The sequence below is a fragment of the Pteronotus mesoamericanus genome, unplaced genomic scaffold (assembly GCF_021234165.1).
Source record: "Pteronotus mesoamericanus isolate MK-2021 breed Mesoamerican mustached bat unplaced genomic scaffold, CSHL_Meso_final scaffold_705, whole genome shotgun sequence".
In the NCBI taxonomy this organism is placed as follows: Eukaryota; Metazoa; Chordata; class Mammalia; order Chiroptera; family Mormoopidae; genus Pteronotus; species Pteronotus mesoamericanus.
In genome coordinates this window covers 3693521-3713621 of record NW_026555326.1, presented here as the reverse complement: position 1 = coordinate 3713621, position 20101 = coordinate 3693521, and the positions used below count along the sequence as shown (strand labels likewise).

Here is a 20101-nt window from a genome sequence, read left to right as displayed (position 1 = left end):
TTAGGGAAAAGGTCTTCGATATTTTCTTCACTCAAAACTGAGATTTGTTCTTTCTAAATGCTCAAGAGAATGTTGAAATTTGGAGGCCAAGGAGAAAAAAGAGAATTTTTGAAAACATTATAATCATTAGGATTTTTTCCTCTATTTCCACCTGGTGTGAAGTCATCACATAGCTGAAGTGATTCACAAACGATCTTGGATTTTTTTCCTTAAGCCTAAAGTGCTTTAAAAAAAAAACTGAGCTCATTAATGCCACATGCTTGAGAGATGTGATTAATTCCATGCGACTGAGAATTGGTTTCTTCTGATGATGATTTGCTACCCCTTATTGTTGAAGGTACCGGTTCAATGGCAAATCTTCTAGTAAGTGTGTCTCAGAAGGGATGGGAGTATGCTGGAGTAATAAGTTTTCTGTCTGTGAACGTGGGTAGAAGCAAAAGTATGAACCTCACCTCTTGATTTTTGGTGTTATCATGCATTTTTCAACTATAACATCTTACCTGCGTGTGTACTTTGAACATGGACATACCACTCTTCTGTATGTTCGAGAGTGCAGAATGAGTTGTATTCAATCGACAACATCATTTGAGTGTTCTATTTATATTAAGATAAAGGCTCTGGAAAGTTACCCACTGTAACTGAGTGGCACATCTGTGTGGAAATGGTTTGGCCATGTCTTCTTATCCCAGTCCCTCTACTGATGAGCAACTCTTGGAGCTAAATGGAAATCAACCAGCAGTTCCGAGGTGGCACTTGTCCCTTCATTCTAAGACTCACTCACAAAAGGTGTGCATACACCAGCACAGCTATAAACAGTTAACATTAGCACAAGAATATAAAGGATATAAGGTCATTGTCCCAAATCCCTGACCACTTCCTGTGGCTTTTTCAAAAGGATGCTGCATCAAAGGGTGGCAAGTGACTGCAGAGAGGCTGCACTATCTTTAGCAGAGGGACAAGATGTCCTTTTACCTCTTGTAGCCCCAGTTCATTTGAAACAAGCATCAAATAATTTTCACATTCCAGGTATTGTACTTGCTCCTTTCAGGTACTTCTGTCTCTCTGGGTGCTCATTATAACCTTATGAAGTAGCTTGATTTATATGACAGTCTAAGAAACTGATGCTTAGAGAGGGTACGACTTGCCTAAGGTCACACAGCTATTGAATGACAGCGGGGATTTGAAACCAGGTCTACTGAGCCCACATTCCATTAGTCCCAGGTGCCTCCACATGTGATTAGCATGTCATTATCATACGTTTTCATGTGCTGTTTGCCTTTGTTTTATTAAAATTGATTACACTCAGAACTATTTAATAAATGCAGTTATATTATCATTGTTTGGTCAAGATGATGCCTATATTGATTTTTCTGCCAAGGATCAAGAGAAAGGCAAATATTTAGGATCTTTGGTATAAGTAGGACTATGAGTAAGAAATAAATTATACAGATTTCAAATGTGTTCCAGATAAAGTGTCATATTTTATATAAAGTGTCATATCATATCCATTGGACTTTCAATTTAATTTTGAATTTTTTTGTTGTTGCAATCAATATCACCACATATTTTCTTTTAATTTTCAGGGATTTCTTGTGGCCCTCCTCCTCCAATCAAAAATAGTTATAATAATGATGTTCCTGACCCTATACTTCTTAATACTTCAGTGAGGTACAGGTGTTCACTTACCTTACACATCATAGGAGAAAAAAATCTTTTTTGCATTAGTAAAGACCAGGTGAAAGGAATCTGGGATAAAGCTGCTCCTATATGTGAATATATCAACAAAAGAGCTACTTGCTCTGAGCCCATAGTACCAGGGGGACACAGGAATAAAATATCGAAACCACTGTACAGACATGGTGATTCTGTGACTTTTACCTGTAATATCAATTTACCATGAAAGGAAACAAGACCGTTTGGTGTCAAGCAAATTCAAAATGGGGACTGACACCACTACCAATCTGTGAGAGTGGTAAGTAAAAAGGAAATTAAGTTGAGCTGGGAGGGTGGGTCCTTTCATCTCTGAGCAGGAGTAGTTTTGTATCATTCTGAAGGAAGAACGGTGTCAATGTGTGAAGGGTGGGGGTGAGGGCGGAGCATGGCAAGGGTGAAAATTATGACTTCCCTGTTTCATTTTGGTTTTTTTAGATGTGAAGGATATGAATGTTCATTCAACAAGCATCAATAGAACAGATATTTTAAATTATGATGGGAAAAAGTAACTGAACACACCTAATAACTGAATTGAATGAGTCTCACTAGATTGGGGGCCAGTGTTAGTGCTGTGTGAATTGTGTGGTTTTAAACCATATATCTGAGTTAATGTTAAAATGGGAGGTGAGAAGTTTGTTAGCAAAATTACACCCCATGGATTTACCACTCACCTGTAAATAACTGCTAATACAACCTGGCAAATATGGTGTCCTGTTCTGTGTGACCTCTATAAACACTTTCTGAAGTGATCCAGTATTTTTCCAAGTCATCTCCCCCAACATAACGTTTCAAATCAAATGACTTTACAAGTGAGATCTTCATTCATTTCTGTTTAATTGGCTTTATGCTGTTGCTGAAATCTAAATCTGAACTTCTATCGTAAAATTACAGGGCCTGGCATGTTTGACAAATATTTTACCATCAAAATTAGCTGTTTATTTTCTCAGTGAAGAACAATATCAATCAATTCTAAATCAGTTAACACGTTGGAAAAACTATTATTGGAAAAATATGATTTTATCTATGTATTATTTATAGATATATAATCTGGAAGGTAAGGAAGATCTGAAGACCGTTCCAAAGCATACAAAATATTTAAGCTTTTATAAAGAAAAAAATATGTTTGCTATATGTTTTTTCTATACCTATATCTAGCAGGGTAACCCCGTAATAATATTCTACATTTGGAGCAGAGAATAAGCTTAAGTGTAAGTTGAGAATATCTGTGAAAATGGACTATCTTTTGATCATTGAAATTTTTCACAACATAAATCATAAAGTAACTAAAAATAAAAAATAATGAGCTGTTTGTGGTATAAAATGGATATGATTAAACCACATTAGTTTGATCTTTAATATGTTGAGTTGAAAATTCATGATGACTTGTTACCATCGATTGGGTGTCATTTATTTGGATCCAAGTACTATGTCGAAATCTAAATTGTGAAAAATATTTCATCTAATGGCCTTTTTTTAACATGTGTGTTAAGATTTCCCCCTGGAGTGTCCACCACATCCCATGATACCCAGTGGACATCACACAGGAAAGAATGTTAGCTTCTTTGTCCCTGGATTCTCTATGAATTACTGCTGCGAACCTGGTTACTTACTTGTTGGAGAAAAAAATCCATTCCCTGTTTGTCTTCAAGACACTGGAGTTCTGTCATTCCAAAGTGTGAAGGTACCCTCAATTTACAATCAGCTTTTAGATATTAGGCTCTTCTGTTATTTGTCATGCTTTGTGCATTTTTGCCTTGTTTCCATTGAGGCACCTTGTGCACCTCCAGGACCATTGCTCAATGGGATGATAAAGGAGCCTCCTAGGAACTGAACAAGCCTTCAGGTTGGCGTAACTGTGATGAAGGGTGAGTGTCTGGATGACCTGTGAGATTTAACCCTTTGGGCTTCTTCATGCGTGGTGTGACCTGTGCAGGCTCCTCTGTGAGGACCTATGGAGAGCCTGGGGTGACGCTGTGACAGATAGTGCTAATAAGCGTTGATGCACACCAATGAAATTAATTTGTCTGGGACTTTACGTAGAGGTTATTGACCCATATCACCAACTGCCTAATAGTTCTGAATGACCACCCTATGTCTACAGCTATAGCTTACAAGGCCCAACTTCTAGTCAGTGTGTAATTGCTAGACAGAGCGCTTTATGGACCAAGATGCCAGTATGTGAAGGTAGGTAATGCAAAATGTGGTCTGCAACTAGTTCCTTATCTGAGACTCAAGAAGACACTAAATTCTCTTAACAAAAAGCTTTTCTGTAAAAAGCTTCTCTGTATAGTTAACAGCTATACAGAACCTTTGAGAGCAAATATCTGTCCTAGACATCTGTAAAAGTTAAAACTGAAGTGTGTTTCAGTTACCTCTATATTCTTTGTTTAATCAAGTAAAGCAGGGTTCCTGGACTTTTCTTTCTCTAAAATCTAGGTAGACTAGTAAGTTGGGCTATGCACATAAAGGAGATAATATACTGAGGAAAAGTAATCCAAGGATCAGCAGAATTAGATAAATTCTGGAATAGATCATATGTTTTTGAATTATATTCGTATAGCTGCCTTGATTGTTTTATTAAAGATTCAAGTATCCCAGGTCTGGGAACCTAGGAGGTGAGAGCGGCATCAAGTCTGTGACTTCCTTTGCTTTCAGCACAGCTACAATCTTGTCATTTCTCTGTAATTTCTCTAGAAATTCTCTGCCCACCCCCTCCTCCTATTCTCAATGGAAGACACACAGGCAACCCTTCAATGAATGTTCCATATGGAAGTACAGTCACTTACACTTGTGACCCAGGCCCAGAGAAAGGAGTGGGCTTCATCCTGACTGGGGAGGCCACGATCCACTGTGCGGCTGAGAGTGGAGAGACTGGGACCTGGAGCGGCCCTGCCCCACGCTGTGAACTTTCTGTTTCTAGGATTCACTGTCCACCTCCCCAGATCCTTAGAGGCCAAATATTGTCTGGACAGAAAGATCAATATTCATATAATGACACTGTGGTATTTGCTTGCTTGTTTGGCTTCACCTTGAAAGGGAGCAAGGGAATACGTTGCAATGGCCAAGGCACCTGGGAGCCATCTCTACCAGTCTGTGAAAAGGGTGTGTTCCAATACCAGCAAAAGGTGCCACTGATTGATCCCTTCAAAGAACTGAAGGAATGGGTTGTGTTCTTAGACAGTGCCTTTTCCAGTTTCTAGTCCCCTCCATTTTACTAAATACTATAGTGTTTATGAATTATGCAGAAGGCTTCTTTTAACACTGCCCCCACTGTTGATTCATTTTGTGGGAGTATCCTAGGGAAAGTAACATGAAGGAACACTAAGTTGCTTATTTCTTTAGGGGAAAAAATGCTTGTTTGTCTTGATGCTGGTATCTTCGAAGGAAGTCAGCAAAGCCCCCACCCCATGGAAATATTAGAATCTCCCATTGAAAGCATACAAGGTGATTCCTTAAGGAAGAGACAAGAGAGAAGGTAAAGCACCAAGTGGGAACTGAACAAAATCTGCTGCCGCCTAAGAGCAGAAAAGAGGAAAGGATCAGGAACCACTTGATCTAAAATTACCCCCAGACTGGGCTATGAGATAGCTTCTCTATCATATAACTGCTGCCAACAGGGAATTATAGCATTAATGCCAATTTTTGGTTGTTTCTTCCTGTTTGCTGTTGTTTATGTAAGAAAAATTTTCTTCCACCCCTCTAGAGTGCCGAGCCCCTCCTAAAATCCTCAACAGGCACAAGGAAGATGGACACAGAATCAGCTTTGAACCTGGAACATCTATAAAATACAGATGTGACCCTGGCTATGTGCTGGCGGGAGAAGAATCCATACATTGTACCTCTGCGGGGGTGTGGACACCCACTGCCCCCAAATGCAAAGGTGCGGGGGTTTGCACGCAGATGTTTTGTGGTTTCCAGATTGCCTTGAGTTGATTTCTCATCACAGTGTCTTTTCTTTAGTGGCAGAGTGTGAACCTGTAGGAAAGCATCGTTATAGAAAACCCCAGGATCAATATATTAGACGAGATGTTAACTCTTCTTGTGATGAAGGGTGAGTGAGTGCTGGCTCAGTTGAACTAGGGCTGCCTTATCAGTGCACCCTGCAAGCTCTGTGTAAGAGCTTACGGCAAAGACCCATCCCTGTCATGTGTTCATGGAAGTGTCGATCGTGCTATTTTTCCATGTATGGGAACTATGCCTAGGCAACAGCTGATGAAGCTGATGCTGGCTACATTTTTTGTGTCTATTGCTTCTTGCCTTGAAAGTGGTGAGTCTGCTATAGAGCCAATAGCTCTTGCTTAGCATAGTGATCATGAGATGGCAAAATGACATGACTCTGTCTCTAGTTACTGGTTAGGTGACAGTGTTTTTCAGCTGCGTGAAGGCACAATTCCTTGGTTTGTGGAGATTGGTCTTTCTCAAGGTGAGTTCCAAACATAAGAGAGAAACTGAAATGATGTGAGACCAACTTATGTCCTGGGAGATTTCTGTTTCAGACTATGTTTTGGGAATCAGAATATTAAACTCTGTTCTATTAACTTTGTCAGGTGTTGTTGTCTTTCTACTGTTGCCTCTCTCCACTTCAAAGCATAAGCAACCACTTAATTCCAACATATTCAGTTGCTATGCTCTCTTGTGATTCAGGAATATAAGATGATGAAAGCCATGAGTATATGAGCCACCATGTTTAATTGGGGTACATTGTAGTTAAAGGAGATTGGTGTGAGATCTGATCTTTTATTCTGTATCTACTCCCTTGTATGATCTTGGGTGTCTTTTGTAACTTCTCAGAAACTTTAACCCCTTATCTGTAAAGTCAGTATGAGACAGCAGACTTCAAAGTTATTATAATTAAATGGTACTCTTTCTATTTTGTAAATAAGAATGTTGCCTGTCAAAAAGTAGATGCTTAATCGACAATACATATTCTTGGCTAAATTAGCATATCATCTCAACACAAAGATGGCACTCAAAAAATACTTAATTCTATGCCCCTGTGCCTTTTATACAACTATTGTTTATTAAAAAGCAAATTTAAATTAATAATTTCCTACTGGTCGTGAATGCCTCAACAATATTATATTAATGTACACATTCATCTTTAACGATTTCCATTACAAAAATCTTTTATGTGAATCCTGTTTAAATTGAATTTTACATGCATGATGATCTTTGAAATAACTCATATCATCAAAACTTGCTCATATCTTCTGGGAAATGGGGTAACCATGGTTTCATAACCAGGTTCATGCCTCTTCTTTGGTTTCTAATACTGAAGCAGATTTATTTAGTCATTTCTCATCCCTCCAGAAATCACCTGCCCACCGCCCCCTGTTATCTACAATGGGGCACACACAGGCAGTTCCTCAGAAGACATGCCATATGGAACCACAGTCACTTATACATGTAACCCTGGGCCAGAGAAAGGAGTGGCATTCGACCTCATCGGCGAAAGCAGCATCCGTTGTGTAAGCAGCAGTCACGGGAGAGGCATCTGGAGTGGCCCTGCTCCTCTCTGTAAACTTTCCCTCCCTGCTGTTCAGTGCTCGTATCCCAACGTTGCAAATGGATGCAAGACATCTGGCAAGGAAACCCCATATTTCTACAATGACAGCGTGACATTCACGTGCAATGATTGATTTACTTTGAAGGGCAGAAGTCAGATTCATTGCAAAGCCAATGTTACCTGGGGCCCTGAAATACCCATCTGTGAAAAAGGTAAAACTCAAAGGAGAAAAATGAGGTATTTAATTATTCTTATCTCCCACCCAAAACTACAGTCATGGGAAAAGCCAACAGACCACAAATGACTATCCTATTTCTTCTGTCTATACCAGAATGTTCCATGTGTGTTTTATATGTTCTTCATGTAGATACCTCTTGTATCCAGAATATATCCAGGGTAGATAATGAGAGGGCCTGGTTAAAAATGCATAGTTCTTTCAAAAGTACATAAAGCATTTAGTAATTAATTAGAGCTTTGTGATCTTTGGCTTAAATGTCTAAGATTGTCTGTTGTCAAATTCTGTACACTTAATGTTCTAGGGTGTAAATTCCTTTTTTTGTTGGTATTTATGTGGGGAGTTTTCTCTTCAGACTGCCAGCCACCTTCCTGGCTCCCCCATGGTCGGCATACAGGTGGAAACAGGGTCCTCTTTGTCTCTGGGATGACCGTAGACTACACTTGTGACCCTGGCTTCTTGCTTGTGGGAAACAAATCCATTCACTGTATGTCTTCAGGAAATTGGAGTCCTTCTGCCCCTCGGTGTGAAGGTACTTTCAGTTCCAGAGTTGCTTTTTTCCTTGATACCAGGCATGTGTAAGTAATTTGAAACTTGTTCCCCTAGAAGCACCACGTCATCCTGTGAGAGAAGATGTTCAAGAGCGTCCAGTTGATTCTCATGTGATTCCAGTTAATACATCCTGTCCAGATGGGTGAGTATGAGATGGTCCATTCAGAGAGGCTCTCCACTTTGTTTTGCACAGTACTTCTACCCTCAGCTTGTCTTGATGACTCTTTAGAGGTTTCTCGTTGCCACGCTCGCAGAGAACATGAGGTTCCAAAGATCCGACTGGCATCTGACATTTTAGTTCTTCCTTGACCTGGAAATGGGTTTGTTGTGAGCAACTCTAAATCTGAAATAGTTTTCTTACTTGGAGGGTCAAAGGTTTTAATATTTTTTTGTCAATGTTCTTATTTAGGAGTGCCTCTGTGTTCGTGGTATGAGGAGGCTAGGTTTCAGAAATGTGATACTGGGAAGAATGGGATTTGGTTCCAAGAGATTCCACAGTGTAAAGGTAAGACAGAAACTAAAGTTGTCAGTGGGATAGTAAGCCATTAGAGTGGCAGGCCACTGAGGAACTAGTCTGTAACTACCTCAACAGTTTGTGCCTTCTCTCAGTGAACCTCAGATAAGAAATACCTTTCATGGTTGGGTCATCACTGTCATTGGGAAGCAAAGCTGTCAAGTAGGAACTGAGTATTTGGCATACATCTGCTAAATTATATATGCTATATATATATATATGCTATATATGCTATAGATATATGCTATAGATATCTATTATATGTAAATATATTTATAGTTTGTGGCAATGCAGCTGTATTGCTTTCATTTTATTACTTTACTGTATTTTCAAAATTTTTAGAATGAATGGGTGTTATTTATATAATCAAAGTATTAATAAAATTGTATTAAAGAAAGGATTGTTCATCGACATAATATTATAGTTATGTGCAATACATGCACTTGCACCGCTCCATTTGTATCTGAATGATGACTGTCCACCTGAGTGTACTTGCTGAAGCAGGATTTCCTGAATGTTTTCTGCTGCCCTTCACTGTCCGCCTCCACCTGTGGCTGACAATGGGAGGCACACCGGTGTGATGGCAGAACACTTTCGATATGGAACTGAAATCTCTTATGAATGTGACCAAGGATTCTCTCTTCTGGGAGAGAAAACTATACAATGCATCCGTGATTCTGCAGGAGGTGGATCTTGGAGTGGACCACCCCCACAGTGCTTCAAACCTCCTTCTGTGACCCACTGCTCTAACCCAGAAGTCAAACATGGATACAAGCTGAATAAAACTCGTTCATCATATTCCCACGGTGACATTGTATACGTTGCTTGCAACCGCAGCTTCATCATGAATGGCAATGACTTGATTAGGTGTCATACCAATAACAAATGGGTGCCAGGTATACCACTTGTGTCAAAATGGGTAAGTTATTTTAAGAAAGTAACTATGGGATCACTTGTGGCTCAAGGAAGGAAAACGATTTTTGAATTTGCACTTACTATTTGACCTAAAGAAAAGCATGTGAAAACTAAGGCAACTGTATTGTTTTACAAGATACCTGCCTTATCTTCTTACCCAACTCTTTTTTTCTTCTTTCCTTTCTGTCTGGGTTGAGATAAAATATATGAAAACTGATGGTTAATTGCCAACTCGACAGTGTCTACAAAAGTTATTAGTTTTACTATATTAGAACGGTAAGAATGCACCTACCATTGCAGGGGTGGGGGGGAAATGTCGGCAGTAATATTGCTTGATAAATTGGACACTTAAGGCTGTGATACCAGCCAGGAAGAGAACGTCGTGTATTCTGAGGAGTGAAGCTGGCCTTTGGATCCTTTGACTTGTCTCTCTTGGAATTTTAGGTATCATTTGTCAGTTTTATTTCTGTCAGTGACTAGGTCACTCTCTACAATAGAGGCTGGTGATTAGTGACCCGAGAACTGAATTCGAGTCACCAGAACTGTTCTCTTTGGCCAACACAATAGTCTCAGTTTAAGTGAAACATGTCTCTACAGCCCAAGATAAATGTTGAACCTCTGATTTAATGCGGGTTCCCTCTGCTCTCCTGAAGGGCAGCAGTTGCTTGAATTGGGCTTTGGCTGTCATTTTTAGAAGGACGGGTTCTCGCTCCTTTGTGGTATCTGAAGGGAAACGGAAAGACTACTATTGGCTGATCAATTAGTTGTGGGCTGCAGCCATAGATGTTTCATTATCTTACTTTTGCATTTTCCTTCAGATCATACGCAACCTGTAGAGACAGTGCAAATGTCTGTCCAGTGCTGCTTGGTTTGGGTGGAACGGATATCACTAGATACCAATTAGTTGGCTTGTTGCCTGCCTTCTTTTTGTGTGGCCTTCACCCCCAGATAGTGTTGGCAACGTGTTCCTCTGTGCTAAACTGAAGACCCTTTATTACTGGTGTCTCAGCCCTTGTAGGATGTCAGCCTCCATTTGAGATCCCCAATGGGAATCATACCGGCGGAGATACAGCTCGATTTTTGGCCGGAATGTCAGTCCTGTACAGCTGTGAGGAAGGCTACCTGCTGGTGGGAGACGCACTCCTTCACTGCACACGTGAGGGAACCTGGGATTCGCTGGCTCCTAATTGTAGAGGTGTGTTATCTCTTTAATGTGAATGCCTTAATTAGATCACTTAATTAAAAGCACTTAAATTTGATTAATATATTAATCTAAATACCACAAAATAAGAAAAATGACTGAGGTTGTAGTCTCATGCCTTAATATTTTTCATTTTGCACATGTACATAGTTTGTGTCTTTAAGTCATGCTTTCCTTTTTATGACATAATAGTATATTGTTCTATTATATGTATTTCTGTATTGTGGAAATGTTAGGTTGCTTCCACACTGATCTTAAAATAAATAAAGATATGAGGAATACATTTTAATAAGCATTTCACAGGTACATGTACTTATTTCCAGTGCTTCCTTCTGGAATTACTAAGGATAAATGTATGATGTTTTAAAATACTTAATAAATATTGTCAAGTAATTTTCCAGAAGGTTTGTTCTAACATGATCAAATATCAAGTGATTAATGTATTTGTGTTTGCTGTATTTGTGAAGTTGTGTTTCTGGACTCCTTTTCTGCTTTATTGATATGACCATTTTATCAAATCTACTTTGTGTTGCTTTAGCCAGCATGGTTCTGTTGGCTGGGTATGGACCTGCAAGCCCAAAGGTCACTGGTTTGATTCCCAGTCAGGGCACCTGCTTGGGTTATGGGCTTCTGTGCTCTGTCCTCTCACGTGCTTACAGAAGGCAGAGGACAATCAATTGATGTTTCCCTCTCACATTGATGTTTCTCTCCTTCTCATTCTCCTTTCCTTCCTGTCTCTCTACACTTAAACTTTTTTAAAAAATACTTAAAGTAAAAGAAAAAGCCACTTTGTGTTTAATAAGTACGGCTTTCTACTATTTGGTAGGGCAGGAATCCCTTTGCTATAATTTCTTTTCAATTTTTTTTCCTCTATTCTCTTCTGTTTGTTCTTTCGGGTGATTTTTTTGATCATTTGTCATTCTCTAAAATCAAATATATTATGATTGCATTTAAGTCTATAGATTACTTTGGGAGAAATTTGTCTTTTCTGTGATGTCTTCCCATTCAGACACACACTAGGCCTTTCTTCTGTTCAACTAATCTTTCACTCAGTTGTTGTTTTCATGACTTAAGTACATCACTAGGATTCTATGTTTTGTTATGTGTTACTACACAGTAATTAGACATACCATTACTGTTTTTTGATTTATTAATTTTCAATACATTTGAATCTATAATGTTACCAAAGTATGTCATGTAATATTTGGCGAGGATGCAAAACAAATGATGAGTACTTGAGATTTTTGATCAGAAAAAGTTTCACATTGAAGGATTTTTTTTTATCTCTGCTTTTTAGATAAGATCAAATGAAGGAGATGTTTTAGTTGAGATTGAAGAGAGTATAGACAAGGATGGAAAGTTAGTCCAGGTAGAAGGAGCCATTTGAGTAAAGACTCAGAGGCTAATCATTCTACCATTTATTGTGAGAACTACATAAGCATTTTGACGTGACTGGGAAATAACAAAGGTCTTTTTTTTCTCACATAATGCTTTTAACATCCCTTGGAACTAATGTTCCATTTAACAGACATTTGGGGAATCTAGAAAGGTGGTCAGGAGCTAGACCATGCAGGCCATAAAAGGGAGCTGATAATTATTTTATAGGAACTTAAGCAAGGAAAAAATAGGTTTAGATTTGCATTTTGACAAAGGGGTGGGACTGAGCCATCGACCAGAGCAGCCGTGGCAGGGATTGAGGGGATGGGACAGATGTTAAGAGGAATCTTCACTGTTAAGAATACAAGATTCCCAAGACTGTGCAGCCTGTTGAATGTGGGGAGAAACAGGCCCAGAGAACGAGTCAGGAGGCGGTCGCTGGGTGGTCCTAGGGTTTCACCAAAATAGGAGAGGTGCATGTTTGTGGGGAAAGATGATGAGTTCAGTTCTGTCCATGCCACTTTGTGGCACCTGTCATGTAGGACACAAGAGAGGGGCCAGGGCTCAGGTAGGTGGCATTTAACTTACAGCTGAAGCTTTGGGCCCAAAAAGAACATCAAAGATAAAAATGAGAAACTGATGTCAGGACAGTAATGCTTAAAAGGAGGAGCAGAAGAACAGTCAGAGGTAGGAAGAAAGCTAGGAGACAGTAGCTTCACAGAATTGAAGAGAGAAAAAAGTCTCAAGGAAAAAATTGGGATGTCATTTGCGTGGCTTTCCTCACAGGAAGTTAGAAGATAATTTTAGCCAAGAGTAATTACAAATTTAAATAAATAGAAAATGTGGGCTCTATCTGTTTCCTTCATTTTCCTTCCTAAGTTTGCTATCACGACATGGCATGTGTGGGAGAATTTTCAACCTTTAGAAATGTCTACAAACTCAAATAATTCGGTGTTCCAGTGTGATTATTATTAATTTTATTAAGATAATCATATCACGTTAGTGTTTAAGTGCCTCAATTGATATAAACCAAACAAATTCAATTTGTTTTTTGAAAGTTGATATCGTCATTTGAGCTGCCTTGAATACTTTTTGTAAATAGATGAATAACCATTTAAAAATGGATAGGGAGCAGGATCACCACTGGGACGGGGGGATGTTAGGGGGTGGAGGACTGAGCAAAAAGGAGAAAGGACTCACGGACATGGACAACAGTGTGGGGATTGTGGGGAGCAGCGGGTATAAGGAGACTAAATGGCAATGAAAAATAATAAAATCAATAAAAACAAAAGAGTCAAAAATAAAAATAGATGTCTACCATGGACATGAACAACAGTGTGGGAAATGACCATGGGAGTTGGCGTGTGGGCTTTGTGGAGGGGGACAAAGTGGGAAAAATTGGGACAACTGTGATAGCATAAACACGAAAATATTTTTTTTAAATTAGATAATATTAAAAAATGGATGCCCTTTAACAAAATTAAATACTTATAAAAGTCATCTAGCATTTGAAGACGAAATTATACTATTCTTTCCTAGGCTTCTAATATATTTTGATAAAATGTAAATATCACATTGACCTAAAATTACCATTTTATCATATTCTGAATGGATCTTCCTATAAGCTAGCCTCTTAATTGTGCTAGTGAGAGACATACTATAAGTAGCCTTAGAAGTAGTTTTTCTTTCCCAGAAATTTTGTAATACTTTATTTCTGAGTTCTATATCGTATCATAATCACATTTTCTTGTCCTTTGCTAGTTTCAGCAAAGTGGTTTTAGAAGAATAGGAAAGTGTATGTGCTTTCAAAGAGGAAAAGTAAAAATGTCCTCTTAAAAATCATAGAAAGCTTTTAGTGCTGTTTGATCAAGTGAGGATCTTGAATTAAAGATCAAATACAAAAATTTCCTTTTAAATTACATTGGAAGTGTATGTCCCAAAAAGGTAAACCTATGATTATATCCTAAAAAAAAAAAAAAAAGGTTTTAACTTTTTTTTCAAACTAGGGGTCTAAGTGAGTAATTAAAAGTCCTGGATCTAACAGAATCCTGCTTAGTATCCACTTTTGATTTGGACACTTGGCAGCCTAGCAAGTTGTTTATTTTTATGGGTCTTTCCCCCAAAATGGGGATTTTAGTGATTATTTCTTAGGCTACTTAGGGTAATATAATGGAATCACCCATGAAAAGTGTTTACCAGAAGAATCAAGATGGTGGAAGAGTGAGTGAAGTCACACTGACCTCCTCCTAGGAACAATCTGAAATAACAACTAAATTGTGGACAAATCACCTGGAGCAAACAACTGAACAATAGTGAGAGAGGAGCCTTATAATCTCGGAGACAGAAGAATCAGTTTTAACTTAATCTAATTGGTAAGTAGTGCAGTACAGACCTGAGAAGGCAGGCAGGGTGCCCAAGGAAGGCAGCACCAGAAGGATATTGAAGTGGCCAGTTGGATCCCCCTGAGAAGAGCAGGGTTTAAACCAAAAGTAGGGTTCTCTAGCCTATAGCGCCAGAGCCCAAAAAGTACACAGATAACAGCCAGCTGCAAAAAGTGGCAGGGTTGCTCTCTGCCAGAGACAGGTGGCTGGAGATGCAAAGAACCTTTTAAAGGGCCAATGCAAAATTTTTATTTGCAGCCACTTACTCTGTTCTTCGGCAAAGGCAAGGGCAGAGTGAGCTAGATATACCTGAGAAGAGACTGGGGAAGGAAGCTTTGGGGAGAAAACTAAGAGACTAGCTGGTGGGATTTAAAGTGATAACTAATCCCCCATGCAGAAGCAGCCATCTTGCTCAGGCAGAGACCACTCCCCCTGAGCAGCACCAACATCAGAGGACCCAATAGCCCCATCCCCAGGTGGGATTCCACCCTGCCCTGTGCTGTCTAAGCTGCATGCTGAGTGCAGTTGGCAGCCACAGACAGTAGATCCCTGGCTAAAGGGGGTGTAGAGAGGTCTGGAGACACTTGAGGAGAGATTGGGGATGGAGGATTTGTGGAGAGAATGGAAAGAATAGCTGGCGGGATCCCAGTGCTGACTCCTCCCCCATACAGCAGCAGCGTGAAAGGACCTAATAACCTCGCCCCCAGGAGGGACTCTGCCCCACCCTGAGCTGTCTGGGGCAGCCTGCTGAGTGCAGAGTGAATAGATTAACAGCCGAAGGAGACAGCCACAAACAGTAAATTACTGGAAGTCTCTAACAGACTGCCTAACTTCAGACAGGGACAATATCTGACATCATCAGAGAAAGATCTAGAAAGTAAAAACAGCAGTCTCCTACCATAGAAGTTCACACTACAAAGTTCACACTACGAAGTTAGGAAATCAAGACAGATCAACTTAAGAAACAGAAGCAAAAAAGAAGTCTCACAAATAATGGGAAGACAAAGAAATACCACCCACTTGAAGGGAAAGGAGGAATCTCCAGAGAGAACTAAAAGAAATAGAGGCAAGATATTGAGTTCCAAACAATGGTTCTAAGGAAGCTCAATGAGTTCAGTGAGCTCAGGGAGAATTACAAAAACTACAGAGAAACTATGAGGAACTTACTGCAAATTATATCAGCATGACAAATGACATAGAAACTATCAATAAGAGACAAGAGGAAATGAAGAATACAATTTCTGAATTGAACACAGTGGAAGGAATCAAAAGCAGGTTAGATGAAGCAGAGGACCAAATCAGTGAGCTGGAGAGCAAGGTAGAAAAAAGCTCCCAGAAAGAGCAAGAAAATGAAAAAAGACTCAAAAAGAATGAAGAGGCATTTAGGGAAATGCAGGACAATTTGAAACGTAATAATATCTGTATAATAGGGATACCAGAAGGAGAAGAGGAGGTGGAAGGGATAGAGAACTTGTTTGAAAAAGCAATGTTGGAAAACTTCTCTAACTGGAGAAAGGAAATAGTCACACAAGTCCAGGAAGCACAGAGGGTCCCATTCAAGAGGAATCCAACAAGGCCCACTGCAAGACACATCATTAAAATAGCAAATATCAGAGATAAACAGAGAATCCTAAAGAAAGCAAGGGAGAAAGAGGTAGTAACATATAAAGGAGCCCCAATATGGCTAGCATCTGACTTCTCAACAGAAACACTGCAAGCCAGAAGGGAATGGCAAGAAAGATTCCAAGTATTGAAAAGCAAAGGCCTGCAACCAAGACTGCTCTACCCAGCAAGGCTCTCAATTAAAATGAAGGCAAAATAAGGAGTTTCCCAGACAAAAGAAGGCTAAAAGAATACACCTCCACCAAACCAGCATTGCAAAATATACTAAAGGAACTGCTTTAAGAAAAGGAAGAAAAAGAGTCTATGAATACTCAGTTCCTTTCATGGCTGCCAATACTTGATAGTACCAATATTTTTAATACAAATTAATCTGATTGTGACAATTATGTGTTATTTTAATTGTTCCTTTATTATTTGTTGAAACTAAACCTGTTTTAGTACATTTCTTGCCTATTTATATTATTTTTAAAAAGCTTTAAATGACTTTTTGGTATTTTTTTATCCATTTATTGATTAAATGTTTGTAGAATTTTTTCCCTTAAAAAAATTAACTTTTTTAGATGTGTTGCAAATACTTTCCGATTCTATTTCTTGTCCTTTAACTTTTTTATACATATATTACTGCACAGTCTTAAATGTTTAATACAATCATATTGTCAATATTTTACTTTATAGCTTCTGGGTTTGAATATTTTACTTCAGGGTAAGAAAAATATAATTTTGTGTTTTCCCCTAAAACTCCTTAGATTCTACATATTGATTTTTAACTCACATGAAGCAATAGTCTTGTAAAATGTCAGTTGCTTGTAAAACATCAGTTCATAATATGTACATTAGTTTTTCACATAAATTATATCTTTAAAATATTTGCCTTATATGATTTTTTGTCATATGAATTCTTGAATAACAGAAATAGTCTTAGAGTTGTTAGAGTTTCTGATTTGACATTTATGAATTCTGAATCCTACCCATTAGTCATTTTAGCCAAACTCTCCACCCACATACTCAATGCCTTCATCCTCAAGACTTTCTCTTATGCATCTCTAGCCAACACCTTTCCCTAGCCCTCTCTTTCTCTCCCTCCACGCATCATTTCTACCAACTGCTTTTTATAGATTATACTGTTCTCTCTCATCCCTTTATCTTTCTTCCAGGACATTGCTCCATTAGTTACACCCTCTCTCATCACTGGCTCCTTTCCACGTGCAATCCTGTTCAAGTTAATACCCATTCACCTGCAAGTGACAAAAATCCATCTCACACTGGTTGGGACCAAAATGGAATTTTATTCTATCACATGACAGAAAAGATCATGGGTACAGCTGGCTTCAGTCAAAACAGAAATTAAATATTCAAATCACATCCTCAGGAATCTGTTCCATCCTCTCTTTCTGCTTTTCCCTGCTGGCCTCAGTCTGTAGTTGATACTTCCTAAAAACTGGAAAAATATTTGCTGACAATACCAAGCACACACCTCATCAGCTTAGCATTCCAGTACAAAGAGCTTCTCCTGTCCAATAATTCCTTCAAAAATCCCTTCATTAGCTCTGGTTTGTCCAAACATGGGCCACATGCCCCCAACTGAACCACTTACTGGGGCCAGCGCAGTGAAATAGCCGATGCCAAAGCCTGAGCTGCCTGCCCAGGCTTGGAGCTGAGGTAGGATTGATCAACCTCAGTGGTTCTCAAGTGGGGAGACCAAGTTCCCCCAGAGGACATTGGCAATGTCTGTAGACATCGTTGGTTGTTAGAGCTGGAGGAGGGCAGTGTTCTGGCATCTAGTGGGCAGAGGCCAGAGATGCTACTAAACATCCAACGGTGCACAGGCCAGCCTCCCACAACAAAGAATAAGCTGATTTAACTGTGTCTCGTGTGGAAAACCATGGCCTATGTGAACCACATGGAACTAAGTGAAGGAGGGAATTCCCTAAGGGAATAATCAGGGGGCCAATTCCAGATGAAGGGGCCCACTTTAAGCAGCCCAGCTGAAAACAAATCTTCCCCAATTATCCATGTTTCTCTCTTAAGCTATCTCCCTACTTTTTACCACTAAATTATCTGAAAAAGTGGTTAATCTACCTCGATTATTTCACTCATTCACTCAACAAATAATTATGTAAATCTGTGTGTCCAGAGATGTTTTAGGTCATGGCATATTAGTGATAACAGGACAGACATGTCCTTATGTAGATTTTATTCTGGTGAAGAGAGACAGACAATAAGCAGATTTCCAGATTTAATACAACAACAAAAAAGAGAGGTACAATTTTTAAATTATATAAAGCAGTGAAAGAGGAAAGAAAATTTAATGAGTATGCAATTGTTCATAGTGATCAAGAAAGGCTTCATTGATGGGGTCACATTTGAGCGAAACAACCCCAGATGAGGGGGTAGCCATGCAGATAGGTCAGAAAGTGTTCCAAACAAAAGGGGCATTAGAAGGAAAATACAGGGACTGTGCCTGCTGTATTAGTTTTAATACAAAATAATTAGTTTTGTATACAACATTGAAGAAAGAAATTAAGGAAGACACAAATAAATGGAAGCATATACCGTGCTCATGGATTGGAAAATTAGTATCATCAAAATGTCCATACTACCCAAAGCAATTTATAGATTCAACTCAATCCCTATTAAGATACCAATGATGTATTTCACAGAAATAGAACAGACATTTCAAAAATTTATATGGAACCATAAATGACCCCGAATAGCCACAGCAATTTTGAGAAAGAAAAACAAAGTAGGAGGGATCACAATACCAGACATCAAACTCTACTACAAAGCCACTAGACTCAAAACAATCTGGTACTGGCACAAGAACAGACCCAGAGACCAGGGGAACAGAATAGAAAGCCCAGAAATAAGCCCAGGTCTATATGGGCAACTAATAGTTGACAAAGGGGGCAGAAGCATAAAGTGGAGTAATAACAGCCTCTTCAACAAATGGTGTTGGGAGAGCTGGACGGCTACATGCAAAAAATTGAAATTGGATCATCAGCTGACGCCATACACAAAAATAAACTCACGATGGATAAAAGACCTAAGTATAAGTCGCAACACCATAAATGTCCTAGAGGAGAACATTGGCAGGAAACTCTCAGATATCCCACACAGCAATTTTTTCACTGATATGTCTCCTAAAGCAAGGGACATAAAGGAAAGAATAAACAAGTGGGACCTCATCAAAATAAGAAGCTTCTGCACGGCTAAAGAAAACATCAGCAAAAAGAAAAGGGAGTCAACCATGCGGGAAAATATATTCGTTAATGATACATCAGATAGAGGTTTGATCTCCAAGATATATAAAGAATTCACTCAACTCCAATCCAAGAAGACAAATGATCCAATCAAAAAATGGGCAAAGGACCTGGGCAGATGCTTTTCCAAGAAGAGATACAGAGAGCCCAGAGACATTTGAAAGGATGCTTGGCATCACTAGCCATCAGAGAAATGCAGATCAAAACCACAATGAGGTACCACCTCACACCGGTCAGAATGGCCATCATAAACAGATCAACAACAAGTGCTGGCGAGGCTGTGGAGAAAAGGGAACACTGGTACATTGTTGGTGGGAATGCAGACTGGTGCAGCCACTGTGGAAAGCTGTGTGGAGTTTCCTCAAAAAGCTGAAAATGGAACTGCCTTTTGATCCAGTGATTCCCCTGCTGGGACTATACCCTAAGAATCCCAAAATGCCAATTCAAAAGAACTTACGCACCGCAATGTTCATAGCAGCACAATTTACAATAGCCAAGTGTTGGAAGCAACCTAAATGCCCATCAGTAGATGATTGGATCAAAAAACCATGGTACATTTACATGATGGAATACTATGCAGCAGAAAGACAAAAAGAATTACTAAACTTCGCGACAGCATGGATGGAACTAGAGAGCATTATGCTAAGCGAAATAAACCAGGGGGCGAAAGACAAATACCATATGATCTCACCTATAAGTGGAACCTAACCAACAATACAAAGATGCAAGGAAAATAAGACCAGCAACACTGAAAGGAAAAGAAACCAACAGAGACAAGAGGGAAGGAGGGAGGAGGCGTGGGGGAAAAGGAAGGGAGTGGGAAA

At 39.3% G+C, this 20101-nt stretch overlaps 1 protein-coding gene across 1 annotated transcript in view; it reads left to right on the top strand.

Annotated features, from left to right (window-relative positions):
* Nucleotides 1–20101, top strand: part of LOC129062055 (complement receptor type 2-like) — a 32970-nt gene that overhangs the window by 6575 nt on the left and 6294 nt on the right. Inside the window, 18 exon segments of the mRNA XM_054562827.1 lie at nt 338–423; nt 1584–1883; nt 1886–1972; nt 3204–3334; nt 3337–3394; nt 3647–3686; nt 3815–3897; nt 4408–4815; nt 5417–5593; nt 5674–5764; nt 6060–6136; nt 7024–7431; nt 8061–8152; nt 8236–8244; nt 8442–8510; nt 9047–9427; nt 9675–9685; nt 10422–10630. Of these exon segments, the coding sequence (XP_054418802.1) occupies nt 338–423; nt 1584–1883; nt 1886–1972; nt 3204–3334; nt 3337–3394; nt 3647–3686; nt 3815–3897; nt 4408–4815; nt 5417–5593; nt 5674–5764; nt 6060–6136; nt 7024–7431; nt 8061–8152; nt 8236–8244; nt 8442–8510; nt 9047–9427; nt 9675–9685; nt 10422–10630 (2717 nt within the window).